General features: G+C 40.0%; 1 protein-coding gene across 1 annotated transcript in view; it reads right to left on the bottom strand.

Moving 5' to 3' along the window:
- form3 (formin 3) overlaps window positions 1–13,202 on the bottom strand; it is a 115,124-nt gene that overhangs the window by 32,558 nt on the left and 69,364 nt on the right. Inside the window, exon 6 of the mRNA XM_019056924.2 lies at window positions 1,039–1,186. Coding sequence (XP_018912469.2) covers window positions 1,039–1,186 — 148 coding nt within the window. The remainder of the gene's footprint in view (window positions 1–1,038; window positions 1,187–13,202) is intronic.

Here is a 13,202-nt window from a genome sequence, read left to right as displayed (position 1 = left end):
TATTCACAAAGGTTTTGAGAGAATTTGTGATTCATTAGAGGAAAATTGAATACTTTCAATTATTTGCTTGGCGTTTTCACTACGTGCGGCAGCAAGTCTGGCGCAACCTCAGTCAAAACGGAAAAAGGATTTTTAAAAAGTTCATTTGTTGTGATTTTCAGGAATTCACTACCTTCAGAAACTCGCGTTACTAATTGGAAACTGTATTAACCCAACTAAAATTCAAGAATGTAATTTCAAAAATGAATACCAACACGGTATTCGGATTTCAGTGATTGGTATTGCAAAAAATACACGATGCAAACAAAATATCCATGATTTTGAGAAGGTTCAGTCCTGAAAATCACTGTGATCATTGATCCCTCACGAGGATATATTTAAAGAGTTACACTGTTGAATTGGACGTATTTAAATCAAAAAGAACTGTATCCAGTTTCACAGAAACCCTGTTATTCTTTAGAATGCATGCATGATAGGGCTCAAGTCAAAATGGAAATAGTTCCTTTTGAATCAAATACGTCCAATTCGACTCGAGACTTGTCTAAATTATCTGCAATATGATGATATATGTTATCGGCCTCCTTAAACCTCCCTTGATCAGAATGTAAACCATACGAGGCCTCTCCATAAGAGGTGTCTACAGCACATACGACTATGTATATGGTATTAAGTTGTGATCGGCTGTTGTTGTTGTTGGTTTGAGTATGGTGCAATCTGGCTTTTGGCCAATCGGCGACCGTTGTAGCGTTGTGATAGCGTGGGGGCGATCGGGAGTGTACTACCAATCGCAGGGGTTCATAGAGCTTGGCGAGGCGAGGGAGGCCTCGCTGACGACCTTCCAAGTCGGTGAGGTGGTGGGGGGGATGATACAACAATTGCGACGCGAGGGATCTCTCGCGCATCACTCGCAAATGAAGGCGCTTTTAATCCGTCTGGACAACGTGGTCGCCTTTGAGTCGCTCTCGCTAGTCCAATGCCAATATACATTAGGACAGTTGCGATTCTCGTAATTACTACTTGTGATTAAAGGCTACTCACTTGGCGAAGGATAGCATAAAAAACGTCCAGATGTGAGTTGAGGTCGACGCCGTAGGGAGCATCCAAAATTTGAGCTTCGTCGCTTTCCCGTTGTTCGTCAAAAACATCCAACTGAACTGCTAAATCTGGGTACTCTGATGCCGCTCGTCTGTCAACATAAAATGACAAATTTTTACTTCTTTGTGGGACAATGATTTCCATTATGAAATTGTAACTATATGTATACCAAGCAATACCATATGCATAGGTCATTACGTGTAGTGACCGGACGCAAATTTTCCTCGATGGGGGGTTACATGCAAGTCAAATATCCTAAATATTACTAAAATTCAGGTGGGGCCAGAAAATGCCCTTAACGCAACTCCTCCTTTGTTTCCTGCTCGTCTAAAACGCAAAAGCATAAGCGTGTCTTGCTTAGCATGATACGATAATGACATTTTCATGTGAAATCGAGGGTAAAATTCGTCGAATTTTAATCTTTCAAACAAAATTTTTTGAGACTTCATTGGATGCTTATTGGCAATTTTGTGTAGAACAGAGAATAAGCTCAATTAAGCTTTCCACTCTGAAGCTATCAAGCCCATTTCCTCGGAACGTCATTATTTTGAGGGGCTTGGAGTGAGTACAGTTTTTGAAAGAAAATGAGATATTAATGGTCTCAAGTACATGTAGTCTGAAAATGTTTTTTGTGAAAAATTTACTCAAAAGTTCCAATTTTTAAGCATCAAAAAACCAGTTTGAACTTTCTTCCCGTCATTAAGATCCATGTAATTTCGAAACTTCAAACACGAATTTCTCTAAATAGTAAAACTGAACTTATGCGCCTTGTCCTCCGAGCCCCTTATTCATGCACTTCCATGCTATCTCCGGTAGCATGGTAGCTTAGCAGAAAGTTGGAGACATTTTTTGCCTTCCAGTTAAATATACATAGAACAATCGATTCTTGGCGAGGCAGAAAATCGATATTTTTAATGGATTTCAATGGAGGACCAACAGTTTTGCCAACTTTCAAGACTCGCCACTGCGACTTAAGCACCGACGAGTGGATCTCCTCGCCGAATTTCTTCCCTCTCCGGACGTTTGGACTTCTACCTCACCGGCTCGAATGGTCTCTACGCCAGTGCCCTGTCGACCATACGTCGCTCTCCCGGCACAGCTGCTGCCGATGCCGCTGCGGTGGATGTTGAGACGCTAGGTATACTTTGGCCCCTGTCCAAACGTAAGTGGTGAATCGTAACGCACAGGGCTGTGCGGGGAGGAGGGGGGGGGGGGGCTACGCCATGCATACAATGAACCGTGCCACCGGCACACACTCCTGCGCTGAGGCGGCTCATGGGCTAAACCCTAGGCCCCATAGGCTTCCAGCCTATCTCACTGGAATTTGTTTCATTTCGCATTCTTCTACATCTTTGGTTTTCAAATATTCGCACACAGATTCGTAAGCTATTTAAATAGGCCATTCTCGAAGAAGGCTCGAGTGCCAGAAATGTAAAAATACGAGAAAAACAGTAAAAACTGTTTTCGTCGATCCGCTCTAAACCTTTTCTTTGGAAAATTAATGTATGAAAAGGAGGTAATTTAAAATCGGACTTTTGTGATTTCAGAATTTGTTCTCTGATTTGCACCGAAAAAGAGGAGGGAGGAAACAAACAAATTAATCCCAAAGCCTTTTTAAGAGTGGTGACATTTCATCCATAATAGCCAAGTTTTGAGTCTTCAATTCGCGTAATGCATCGCCATCACTGATGAGACCAGAATGGAAGATGCAATGTAATATTAATCAACAAGATGGATGACGTCGTCACAGGTATATGTCTCCGGAAATATTGAACACAAGGATTTTCCCATATGGTAGGGAAAGAGAAATAAGGGGTTACCTATTAGGAATCAGGAACATTTCTGCCATTTCTGAGTGACGTCTCTTGGAGGGGAACCAAGTGACAATAGCTATTGCCTTTTAATTGGACCGCGCTAAACAGAAAGGAACCAAGCCACATCAGCTATTGCCAAATTTAATTGGGCAAGTTAATTTTTTGCATGAAAACGGTTGTGCGGATTTTCGTGCAAATTTCAGTGCAAATTCTTCATAAATTGAAGCAAATTCCTTAAAAATTTCAAAGGAATCCGCACAAAGGTTCTCTCGTGAAAAAATTAATGACCCAGTCAAATTTGGCAATATCTGATGTGGCCAGCGGGCCGATTATTGAAAGTTTAAAGCAGCCCGATAAGACATCGAAATGCGATATATTGCGTGGTTAAGATAGGGCTATGTCTTGTCTTATCGTGCTGACATGGTTTCAATAATCACCCCGCTGGTTCCTTTCTGTTAACTCCGTCCAATTTACAATTCCTTTTTGTTTTAAAAAAAAGATTGAACGAAGTTTCTTGAAAATTTCAGGAAATTTGATCTAGATCATAGGAAATCAGAGGCGGGCTGACCCACTGGGAAATCGGAAAGCTCCCGGTGGACCGGAAATTGAAGAGTTTCGTTGACTTCTACATTGCACCACACAAGCCTGTATTAGAACATCTGTAAGTCGATCGGAAACATGACAGTGAAATTTTACGACTGCAAATTTAGGGTGAGCGAAATCGCCATGAAAACCACAAACGACCTAAAAGTAACACCTTATCCCCCTCGTTAAATTAATAGTTAAACACTTCGTTCCTGATACGTTTCGAAACAAATGACGAAAGTGCCGTTTCAAAGTGAATATATTTATTGGCCACGCAATGATGAATCTTCATAACGTGAATAGCCGTTCAATGCTCACGTTTCCTCATTGCGCCGGAGCACAACTTGTGAGTCTTTTGGTTCCCGATCGAACAAAACATCATTTGCATCGAAAAAGATACGGCTTCTAGCTGAAGATTACGCGACCAAGAAGGCAAAGTCAGCATGAATATTTAGATCTGGAATCATATGCGCGATATTGCCAAACGTCCAGTTCCCATCTGTCAACACTTTCCCATATTTTCTCATACATTTTAGATTTTTCATTTTAACTCTTTAGTCTCACTCAATCCAGTCTATTCTTCAACTTCCAGTTTTATCCTTCAACAATCTTCAGTAATGTCCCATAAAATTAATGACTAGACTTGCAACTGATACCTACATAGATTATAGCCAACCAATCACGCGTAGGCTTGTTGTCTCACCACCGGTGACGTCAAAAAGACTATATAAGCGTGGGTTGCCTAAAAATCGAGGTCTTATTTTCCATCTTTTGACCTGTGACTTACGTCCCTCGCTTTACGGTCTTTTTCCCATCTTGTAGACCCTAGACCTGTACTCCTCTACGGTCTTAGTGATTCTCAGTACTCTAATACGTCGTGCCATTCCCTTTAATTTTACGGTGCATTTTGTAAGTCAATAATTGAGGAGGCAAAGACTTTTATGTGAGTAGAGAAGAGCTGCTCTAAAATACTGCGTGAAGTATCATTTAAATTTTTGGAGATTCGCACAGGGGTTCCCGCCTTATCGCGGACACTGCTATCCATGAGGGGTGTGGATAGATTGCAAAGATCGACATCAGAAACTATCGAATTGATCAAATTGTGCTTGTGGTCCTGTCTAAAAATTTCATGGTTGTAAAACGATCTTAAATAAGAACTCGCTTTTTAGGCAACCCACGCTTATATAGTCTTGTTGACGTCACCGGTGGTGAGACAACAAGCCTACGCGTGATTGGTTGGCTATCATCTATGTAGGTATCAGTTGCAAGTCTAGTCATTAATTTTATGGGACATTACTGAAGATTGTTGAAGGATAAAACTGAAAGTTGAAGAATAGACTGGATTGAGTGAGACTGAAGAGTTAAAATGAAAAATCTTAAATGTATGAGAAAATATGGGAAAGTGTTGACACCATCCCCAGGGAGTTTCTTTTCCGCGAGAAACTAAATTCTGGCATGTTGTCGAGAGGAGCATTATCTTTTGGAAATGGGCCACTATAGGAAAGGTCTGATATAAGAGAAAATGTCACATATTTTCTTTTTAAAATCTTACGTAGAAAAACATTCACACGACGGGAAGTTTTAAAATACATTTCTGAACGAGGTATAATCAAGTTTTTTTAAACGTAGATCAAATGGAGGTTCGATTATGCAAATGACGTCGTTTGTACTTTTGTCATTTTACCAATGTTTAAAGAAAGCACTTATATCTTGTTCAGGAGTTGATTTTCAGACTTTCCATAAAGTGATTCGTTTTCCTAATCGAATTATTCAGAGAGAAAACGTATAGCATTAGCGAACACGTTGTGCTTTAATTTATACCTTGTTCAGAGGCCCATTGACTTATGTATAAAAGCGGTAGACTACTACTCTGAACTTCAGAAAAAAGATTCATAAAGAGAAGAGGATGAAATTTAAATGTTCAAGCAAATGATAGAAGTTAAAAATTGTTACTAAATCACCTGATGATTTGCTAGCGCACCTCTTCCTTCTTCCTTTCGTGTTCTGAATATACGGGCATTTTTTGTCACTACAACTCAAACCATTGAGCAATTTCCGATCAGCAAAAACCACAATGCGTGATGTCATGTGCGTCTCGCGGTGTCTTACCCTCTCTCGCCTTTATATCATGCAACCATCATGCTGTACTACTAGACCCCCTCCCCTTTCTAGAGCGTCTCAAAATTTACGAATTAATGACCCCAATAAAGTTGCAAATTGCCAAAGGCCGTGCGTGCACATCCATTTGTTCAGATTGCCGCGTTGTGTTAGAGATGACACATAATGTACTTTTTTTAAGGACGATAGTTTGACCATAGAATCAAGCAGTGGCGTGGCGTGAATGGCGATGAATCGATTGTTATGCCATTTAAACCTATGGTAAAGAATCGATTATTAAGGTGTTCGCTGCGAACGCCCTGTTTATCGATCCTTTTCCATAGGTTTAAATGGCATAACAATCGATATATCGCAAAGCACGCCACGCCACTGGAATCAAGCTTAGACCGCCCTTGATCTTGCTTCAAAAGATGAAAAGACCGAGTTGAAGCATTACAGATCCATGCACATATGCACAATTGCGTCACTTGAAATTGAAGGCGCCTCAAAATTCGTCTAAATCTAGTGTCAGCAGAGAGCCTTTGTAACGAGAAGATTTGTAGCATCCGTTTCTGATTCTAAAGGAAAGTCTCAGTCTACTGCTGGAGACTAAAAAGTCTTCAATTGTAACATGAGCGGTCGCAAAAATTACTCGGATTATATACTGGAATGAACCGCGAAAATAAGGGGACGTCAAGGAACACACGCGGAATGAGAGGATGACCGGAGGGAAAGCGTTTGAGAATATATTGTCACCTTCCGGCCAAAATATCGCAAGCGCCATGCAACGTTTAAAAAGTTCCGCCGCCATTTTATCTTTATTCAGAGAAATTGCTCAACGAAGCTGTCCGAAAATTTCACTGAATTCTCTTTGTGCTGCCGATAGAATTCAGTAAAATTTTCAAATGGATTCAACCAACAATTTCTCTGTAAAAAAATAAAACGGTGGCGGAAATTGTTAAATTTCGCATGGCGCTTGCGGTACTTTGGCCAATACTGCCATGCTAAGGAAGAACGCCGCATGAACATTCGGGAGTTGCCACGTTTCCTTCGATAATTTTTTTTTTTTTGCGGAACGTTTTGAAATTTTTTCCTTGAAATTTTCAGGAACTTCAGGTGAACATGTGCACAAAATTCTCTGAAAAATTGGAAGGATAATTTCCACAAGTTTACTAGAAAATTCGTGTTTTATCAAAGGAAATTTGGCAACGCCTGAATGTTCATACGGCGTTTTTCCTTAGCACGGCAGAATAGGTGACGATATTTATCTGAGATTACGGAGACCGTTACCATATGTATAATTTTTCTGTCACCAAGAATTGAGATCTCTTAACTTACCCTATAATGAACTTGAGTGCTCGCATTCGAGTGTGAAAAATGACCCATAAATCAAATTTAAAATTAATGAGGATATCTTCGGGTCAAACGACTTATTTTGCGGCATGTTTGAGAAAGGAGGAAGTGGGGACCGTTCTTCCGCGTGGCGGAAGGTGAGTGAAATTCCCGAATGTCAAAAATTCATTAAAAATAGAATTATCACTCGAGAGTCGAGTCGAGACCCTCACCCTCAAACAACACTGTGAGCGGGCCTCGCTCGATCCTGCCGAACGCCACGGTCTCATTTAACTTGGCTCCTCACAGGAGGAATCGGTTATAACCTAAACAGTCGGATAATTGACTCTACAGCTTCTAAAAATACGGTTTAAGTCTTGAGAGGCTGTCATTTAGAGACAAGAGGGATGGAGATCTAGCGATTCTGCGGACTGTAACAAAACAGGAAACGTGGTATAGGACTATTTTTCAGGGAACTGAGGAGCGTGCAGGGTGAAACTGGGCTCTCGAGGAAGTACACAGAATAAAAAAAAGAACCTTTTTGCCGCCAATAAGTATTTTGTCTTAAATCAAGAATTTTGCTGCTTAATATAAACTACTTTTTTGCTTAACCCAAGCATTAATTTTCTTGTATCAAGAAAAATTCAGCCGAATTTTTTTTTAAAAAAATCGAGCTAAAAAAATTTCTTGGCGGCAAATTCAAGAATCATCATGTTTGAGCTAAGCACTTTTTTCAGTGTGCCTCAATGTATTCTCTGAGATTGCTCCACAATGGATGGTCTCATTTTGTAGAGAGATAAAAACTTTCGTTCACGGGCCATATTAGAAATTTCAGTGCAGGTAATCGACGCATTCAGTAGTGGAAACCTACACCTGAAAACATTTCAGTAACAGATACTGATTTAAGTGAGGCAAGCTAACTCACTAAGAATCGATTTTTTTGCATACATTTAAACGGAGGAAAAACAGTGTTGCTATCTTATAGGGATCGCCGCACTGCATCTTGATGCCGAAAACAGTTGTGATCCCCCGTCAAAAACTGTCGGCAAATCTAGGTTTTGTCAATTTAAATGTAGGAAAAACAATAATCTATAATTATCGAGGCATACTACTTAATCTGGAATCTGTTATTTACAATGGATTGAAATGGAGTTTTTTCGACTGGACAATCGCCACAGGCGCGATGGATCAAAGAATTACTCACGTGTTTCGAAATCTATGAAGGTTGATAATGAGGCACAAAGTCATTTTTGCTTGATTTTGCACGTAAAAAAAAACACATCAGGTCACTGGATCCATATCAGTTGATTTTCGGACCGTTAGATATTCAAAAGTAGATTGCTCATACTTCGAAAAAGAGTCAATAACGAGAAGATTCGAGAGCAAAATAAAATACGTGAAAATTTTGGAAATTACACAAGACGTTTTAAATTTTAAAAACTGTATTAGGTTAAAAATTGAGCTGTTAGCTTTATTGAGCTATTAGATTATTAAGTTCTTGTGCGAGCCCGAACCCTAACGTTACAAAAGACGTTAATTAGCAAAAATAAATCATACATTCTGCATAGAATTTTTCTTTAGCTGTAATTAACTTTACGAACTTTTTATATACTGTGGTTCGTGGTTTTAATTCCCTTCAAAGAACTGATTAATCAATTTTTGTCTGAGCTGTCTATGGTCTTTCACTTTCGTAGCCCGTAACGTTAGATCATTATCGAGTAGCTATATTTAGGGAACATTTTTTGCGGAAAACTCGTACGAAACTTACATGTAGATACAAAATGTGGAAAAAACTCGGCGAAACCCTGGTTGATTACGACTGACCGCGAGCGTAAAAGTCCAACACACACCCGAGTGAACTTTTTAACGGCCGGCGAGTCAATGTGATGAGAGGTGATAAAAGACTAGCTGTTTCAATAATTCTGGTGGCAAAACTGATTGCATAGATAAAACAAATTAAGGCTCGGATTTGCGGCGAATTCACTCATGGGAATGGCCAGTCGTTGATCGGACAGACACCCTGTGGCACAGTGAGACAAAACATGCCAAGATCCCGGCAGAAAAAATAATTTTAATTTTCAAAACGGTTCGTAGAAGTACTCAAAGTCGTGGTCAAGGAAGGGCATATGGGTTCAGTCCTCCCACGACGGACTGCACATTTTTTCTAGCGGTAATTTTTTTTGGATCGGCTCTGAAGTTACAATATGAAGACTTTGGGAAGGTAAAAGGGTTGAAAGGCTGGAAAATTATTAATAACGTATTGATGACTTGCCCTAAAGAATGATAACTTCAATTAGACACTTCATACACGTTTAGAGTCTGATTAATCTTCAAGCTGAGAGAAAAATTGTGACCATCTTCATGGAAAGAGACCTTGCAGTATGAAGTAGATTCTTTAAAGAGGGTCGGAGATAGGAATTTAAATTCTTAACAAAAAAAACTTTTTAGCATCCTCTTGAAGAACTTAGAGTGGTTTAGATTAACTTTGTGCCAACAGAGGATGCATAATTACATTTTGGTCTAATAATTTTAAGTTCTGTGCGTTATATTGACGCTAAATAGTTTTCCCTGAAAACCAAGGCAAGGTGTTCGAATCTCAAACTCCGAACCATCAAAACTCTAGTAAAATCCCACCTATAATAGTTACCCGACCTATGTCGTCAATTCTTTCGTTCACGATAACTATCGTTAGATTTACGTTAGCCTATTCAAATTTTGTAATTTTGTCCATTTTAGTCTTATAAAGAACTGTATAGATTTTTGGTTAAATCGCACTTACCGTTTACTTATAAACGGTAATTAACGTAAGTGCCCTACTTACGCTGTTTTCCACTAAGCTGTTTTTATGAAAGTTCCATTCCTTGGTTTCCCTGGTAACCTATGTTTGCTATCAGCTGATGTTTTATTTCAATTTTTTTTTTTTTATAAATCATTGCTAGATTAGTTCTAATTTTTTTGCCGGCATTTATTCTACCTCCCCCAGCTCATTTTTCTAGCTCCATCACCCACTCCCTTCAACTCATTTTTCTAGCGATTTTATCATTTTTTTATGGCATGTCTTGCTCCTCTACCACCATTTTTTCGGAGTTATAGATATTTTAGCGGCCTCTAGTTATATATATATCTGTCAAAAGTTTAAAATATTCTCTAAGGCGCCCTTTCCCGTGAATAAGCATGCATAAAGTCAAAATTTATCGGTAATCTTAACAAATCAAGCAATTTGACTCTGATGGAAGCGTGGAAGTAAATATTGGTTGAGGCAGTGGAAAGATATCCAGCATAGTTTTATATCTTTTAGTATTTATTTAGTATTGTTATAAAACGTGTTTGTATTCTTGTGTATTGTTATAATTATAATGGATTTACATAAAATAGAAGTAAGGAAGAAGGAATAGAAAGAAAAAGAAAAGGGGAGGAAAAAAAATTGCTAAAAAGATAAGGTATTTTAAGGTCTGCAATCCCCCAACGGGTGTATCCATAGTCTTTTGTAAGTGCTTCATAATGTCGTATATAAAACAATTTAATAAAGGCTATTACTATTATTAAATATTGGTTCATACGTCAAAAACTCATGAGCTCTAGGGCAGAGATAAATTTGAATTTTTTGAACTTTGATCATTGCTTCTGTCTGAAGCCGCACATGGTCTAATACCATATTAACGAAATATATGCACTGCAGGGAGCCGAGAATGATTCGAATGTTGCCCACTGCGCGGCGCGGCACTCGCCAAATCGCTCCTGTCAAAATTTGAGTCACGCTAATAGGGCTAATGGAACTTGTTGCTCCTGTCTGTCCCACGCACCGCCACAACCATGTAGCCGGGCCATGAGTCATCCGAGCCCTGATTTTTCCGTTTATTTATTCATATTATAATGTCAATTAAACCGTAGATCTTAAAATTGCCTCGAAAATTTAATCGCCTTCCAACTTTGCATAATTTCAATCGTAGATGCCCACATCCAGAGTTTTCCAACTTGTTTCTCATTGTCATTTACCCCCCCCCCCCCTTTAGCTCTCAATTTTTCTCTAACGGTGGTGGCATTTTAGCCAAAATTAAGGAGGGATATATTCGCAAATTAATCAAAATCTTACAAAAAGGTTAGACGCAAAATACAGGGGGAGCACTTGCCCTCTCCCGTAGCCTCCCTGAACATGGTTCCTTTTTACTTAACTCGTCTCAACATTAATTTATGTTATTCAGAGATTTTCAATTTTACGCTCCTTAGCAAACGATAACCTTCGCATGAGAATGGTGGGGATGAAAGGGAATAGAGCAAAGCGTCAAAGGTGGTTAAAAGAATGGCATGAAAAGAGACATACCTTCATTTCTTTAAGATTCTCTATCGAGGGTGCATAGAAATTCTGCTAGAATGTCATCCGATTTTCTATACCGAACTATGATTCAAAATCCTTTTTAAAAGTAAGACCAAGTCACGGATATGTCACGCCTCTCCGGATATTGGTAACGCACATGGACGAATCCAATCACAAGAACCGCACTAGGTATCAATCAAAACAAATCCTCACCCGAGACACGAACTTTTCAGGTCAAAATATTACACATGAAATCACCGGCGTCTCAAATTAATAAATATTTTTAAAAAACGGCAGGTGAGGGCTGAAACGAGATTTAGTCACTGAAAACTCACAAACTGTCAATTTATCCAGGAGCAATGATGAATTTGGCGAATCAGCCGGAAAGCACCTCAAGAAAAAAAAATCACTGTGGATTTGAACTTTCAGTCGCAGGAAACGCTCGTGGTAGTAAGTTAAAATTTGGCCAACAACCGAGTGGCCCACACAAATTTCATTCAGCCGGTGGTTTGTGACGTGTAATACGAGGCTTTTCTTCTTTCTCTTTTTTTTCCGGGCGCAGTCCAGCCACGAGGCGGGGAAAGTGCGAGAGAGGACGGGAAGACGCGAAGTGCGTGGCTGGAATTCGACTGAAAATATGAAATTTCACGAGGGAGCGAGGCATCCGGAGCCTGGCGCAACGTTGTAAGACTGGGCTTTAATAGTGTTTTTTTTTTGTGCTGCAGTGTAAAATGCAGGGGCATTTTCTGACTAAAACATTAGGACAGGCTGAATCAGCATGATACGTTAAGGGGTAAGGATGTTGTGAAATGTTCTTCGCAACTTCGCCTTCAATTTTCGAAGTAGGCCATATAACATCCTTCGTGCTGGTATAGATGTATGGTCGAGGATTGCCGGCTGCGTTGCTTCCACAGCCGTGAATTTAAGAGGACCCAAACCAGCTGTCGCATTATTAATTGACACTTTTGATGCCATCACGCTGATTCTAATAATTTTTTTTCCAGATTTATTTATGGGGTAAGAGCACCCCTAACTTTCAGCATATAAAGAAGGTGACTCAGAAGAGGGCTTTTTTAGTTCCAAATTTTGGAACCTTATACGCTAAGCACAAATTACAAAATCTGTTTTTTTTTGGGGGGGGGGAGGGGGGTTGGTTTTGTTTGTTTGTTTTTTTTCAAGCAGAGGCGTAGCTATAGGGGAGTCTCCATGGGTTTTGTCCATCCGACAGAAGGATTTTTCAAGACAAGAAGGTAAATTTTAGCAATTTTCAGCCATTTTCTTGCCACTCTCATTCGTCCTGAGAGCAATTGATCGATGGAAAAACTATTCTTGAAGTAAAAAAGTTTTCACTAGAAATAAAAGTGTAACTTGTACCGGAGTTATGGTAACTTCTACCATTCCACCCTTAATTCTACTTGAATTTCGACATCATAATACTTCTGGGCAACTGTGACCTTTCCATCTGGCAGCATTTACCATAATTATGACGAATGCTATCAAAGATTAGGTATTTACTACCATGAAGTCTGTTGCTGATTAATATACTAATATCATTGTACCTAATTTTAAAAACGTTTTCGGCTGTTCGTTATGTTTATCACTGCAACTGGTCAAATGAGGAATTGGCGGATGAGGATGGCATCGATGGACTGGAGGCCGAGACTCTGGATACACGGGCTGAGAGGAGTTAAATCCGTCTTTCCTGCCGACGGCGGCACTGCGCCCCCACCCCCACCACACCCCTCGCGCGACGCCGCCGCGGCTCTACGCCTGAGGACGGGGCGTCGGGACGCCGCAAGTCGGAGAGTCGCTCCAGGCCAAGACTCGTTAAACGCCCCGAGGGGCACCGATCCTCTCGTAGCAGTCGGATTTAATGAGACCGCTTACCGGCTTGCCCCACTCCCAGCAGGGAAGTTTCCAAAAACCGCCGCGCTCTTGGGGGTTGGAAAATGTTTTTATGTGCG

This window comes from Bemisia tabaci, chromosome 5 (genome assembly GCF_918797505.1).
Source record: "Bemisia tabaci chromosome 5, PGI_BMITA_v3".
Taxonomy (NCBI): Eukaryota; Metazoa; Arthropoda; class Insecta; order Hemiptera; family Aleyrodidae; genus Bemisia; species Bemisia tabaci.
The sequence above is the reverse complement of the archived record's forward strand: the minus strand, read 5'-3'. Positions and strand labels throughout refer to the sequence as shown.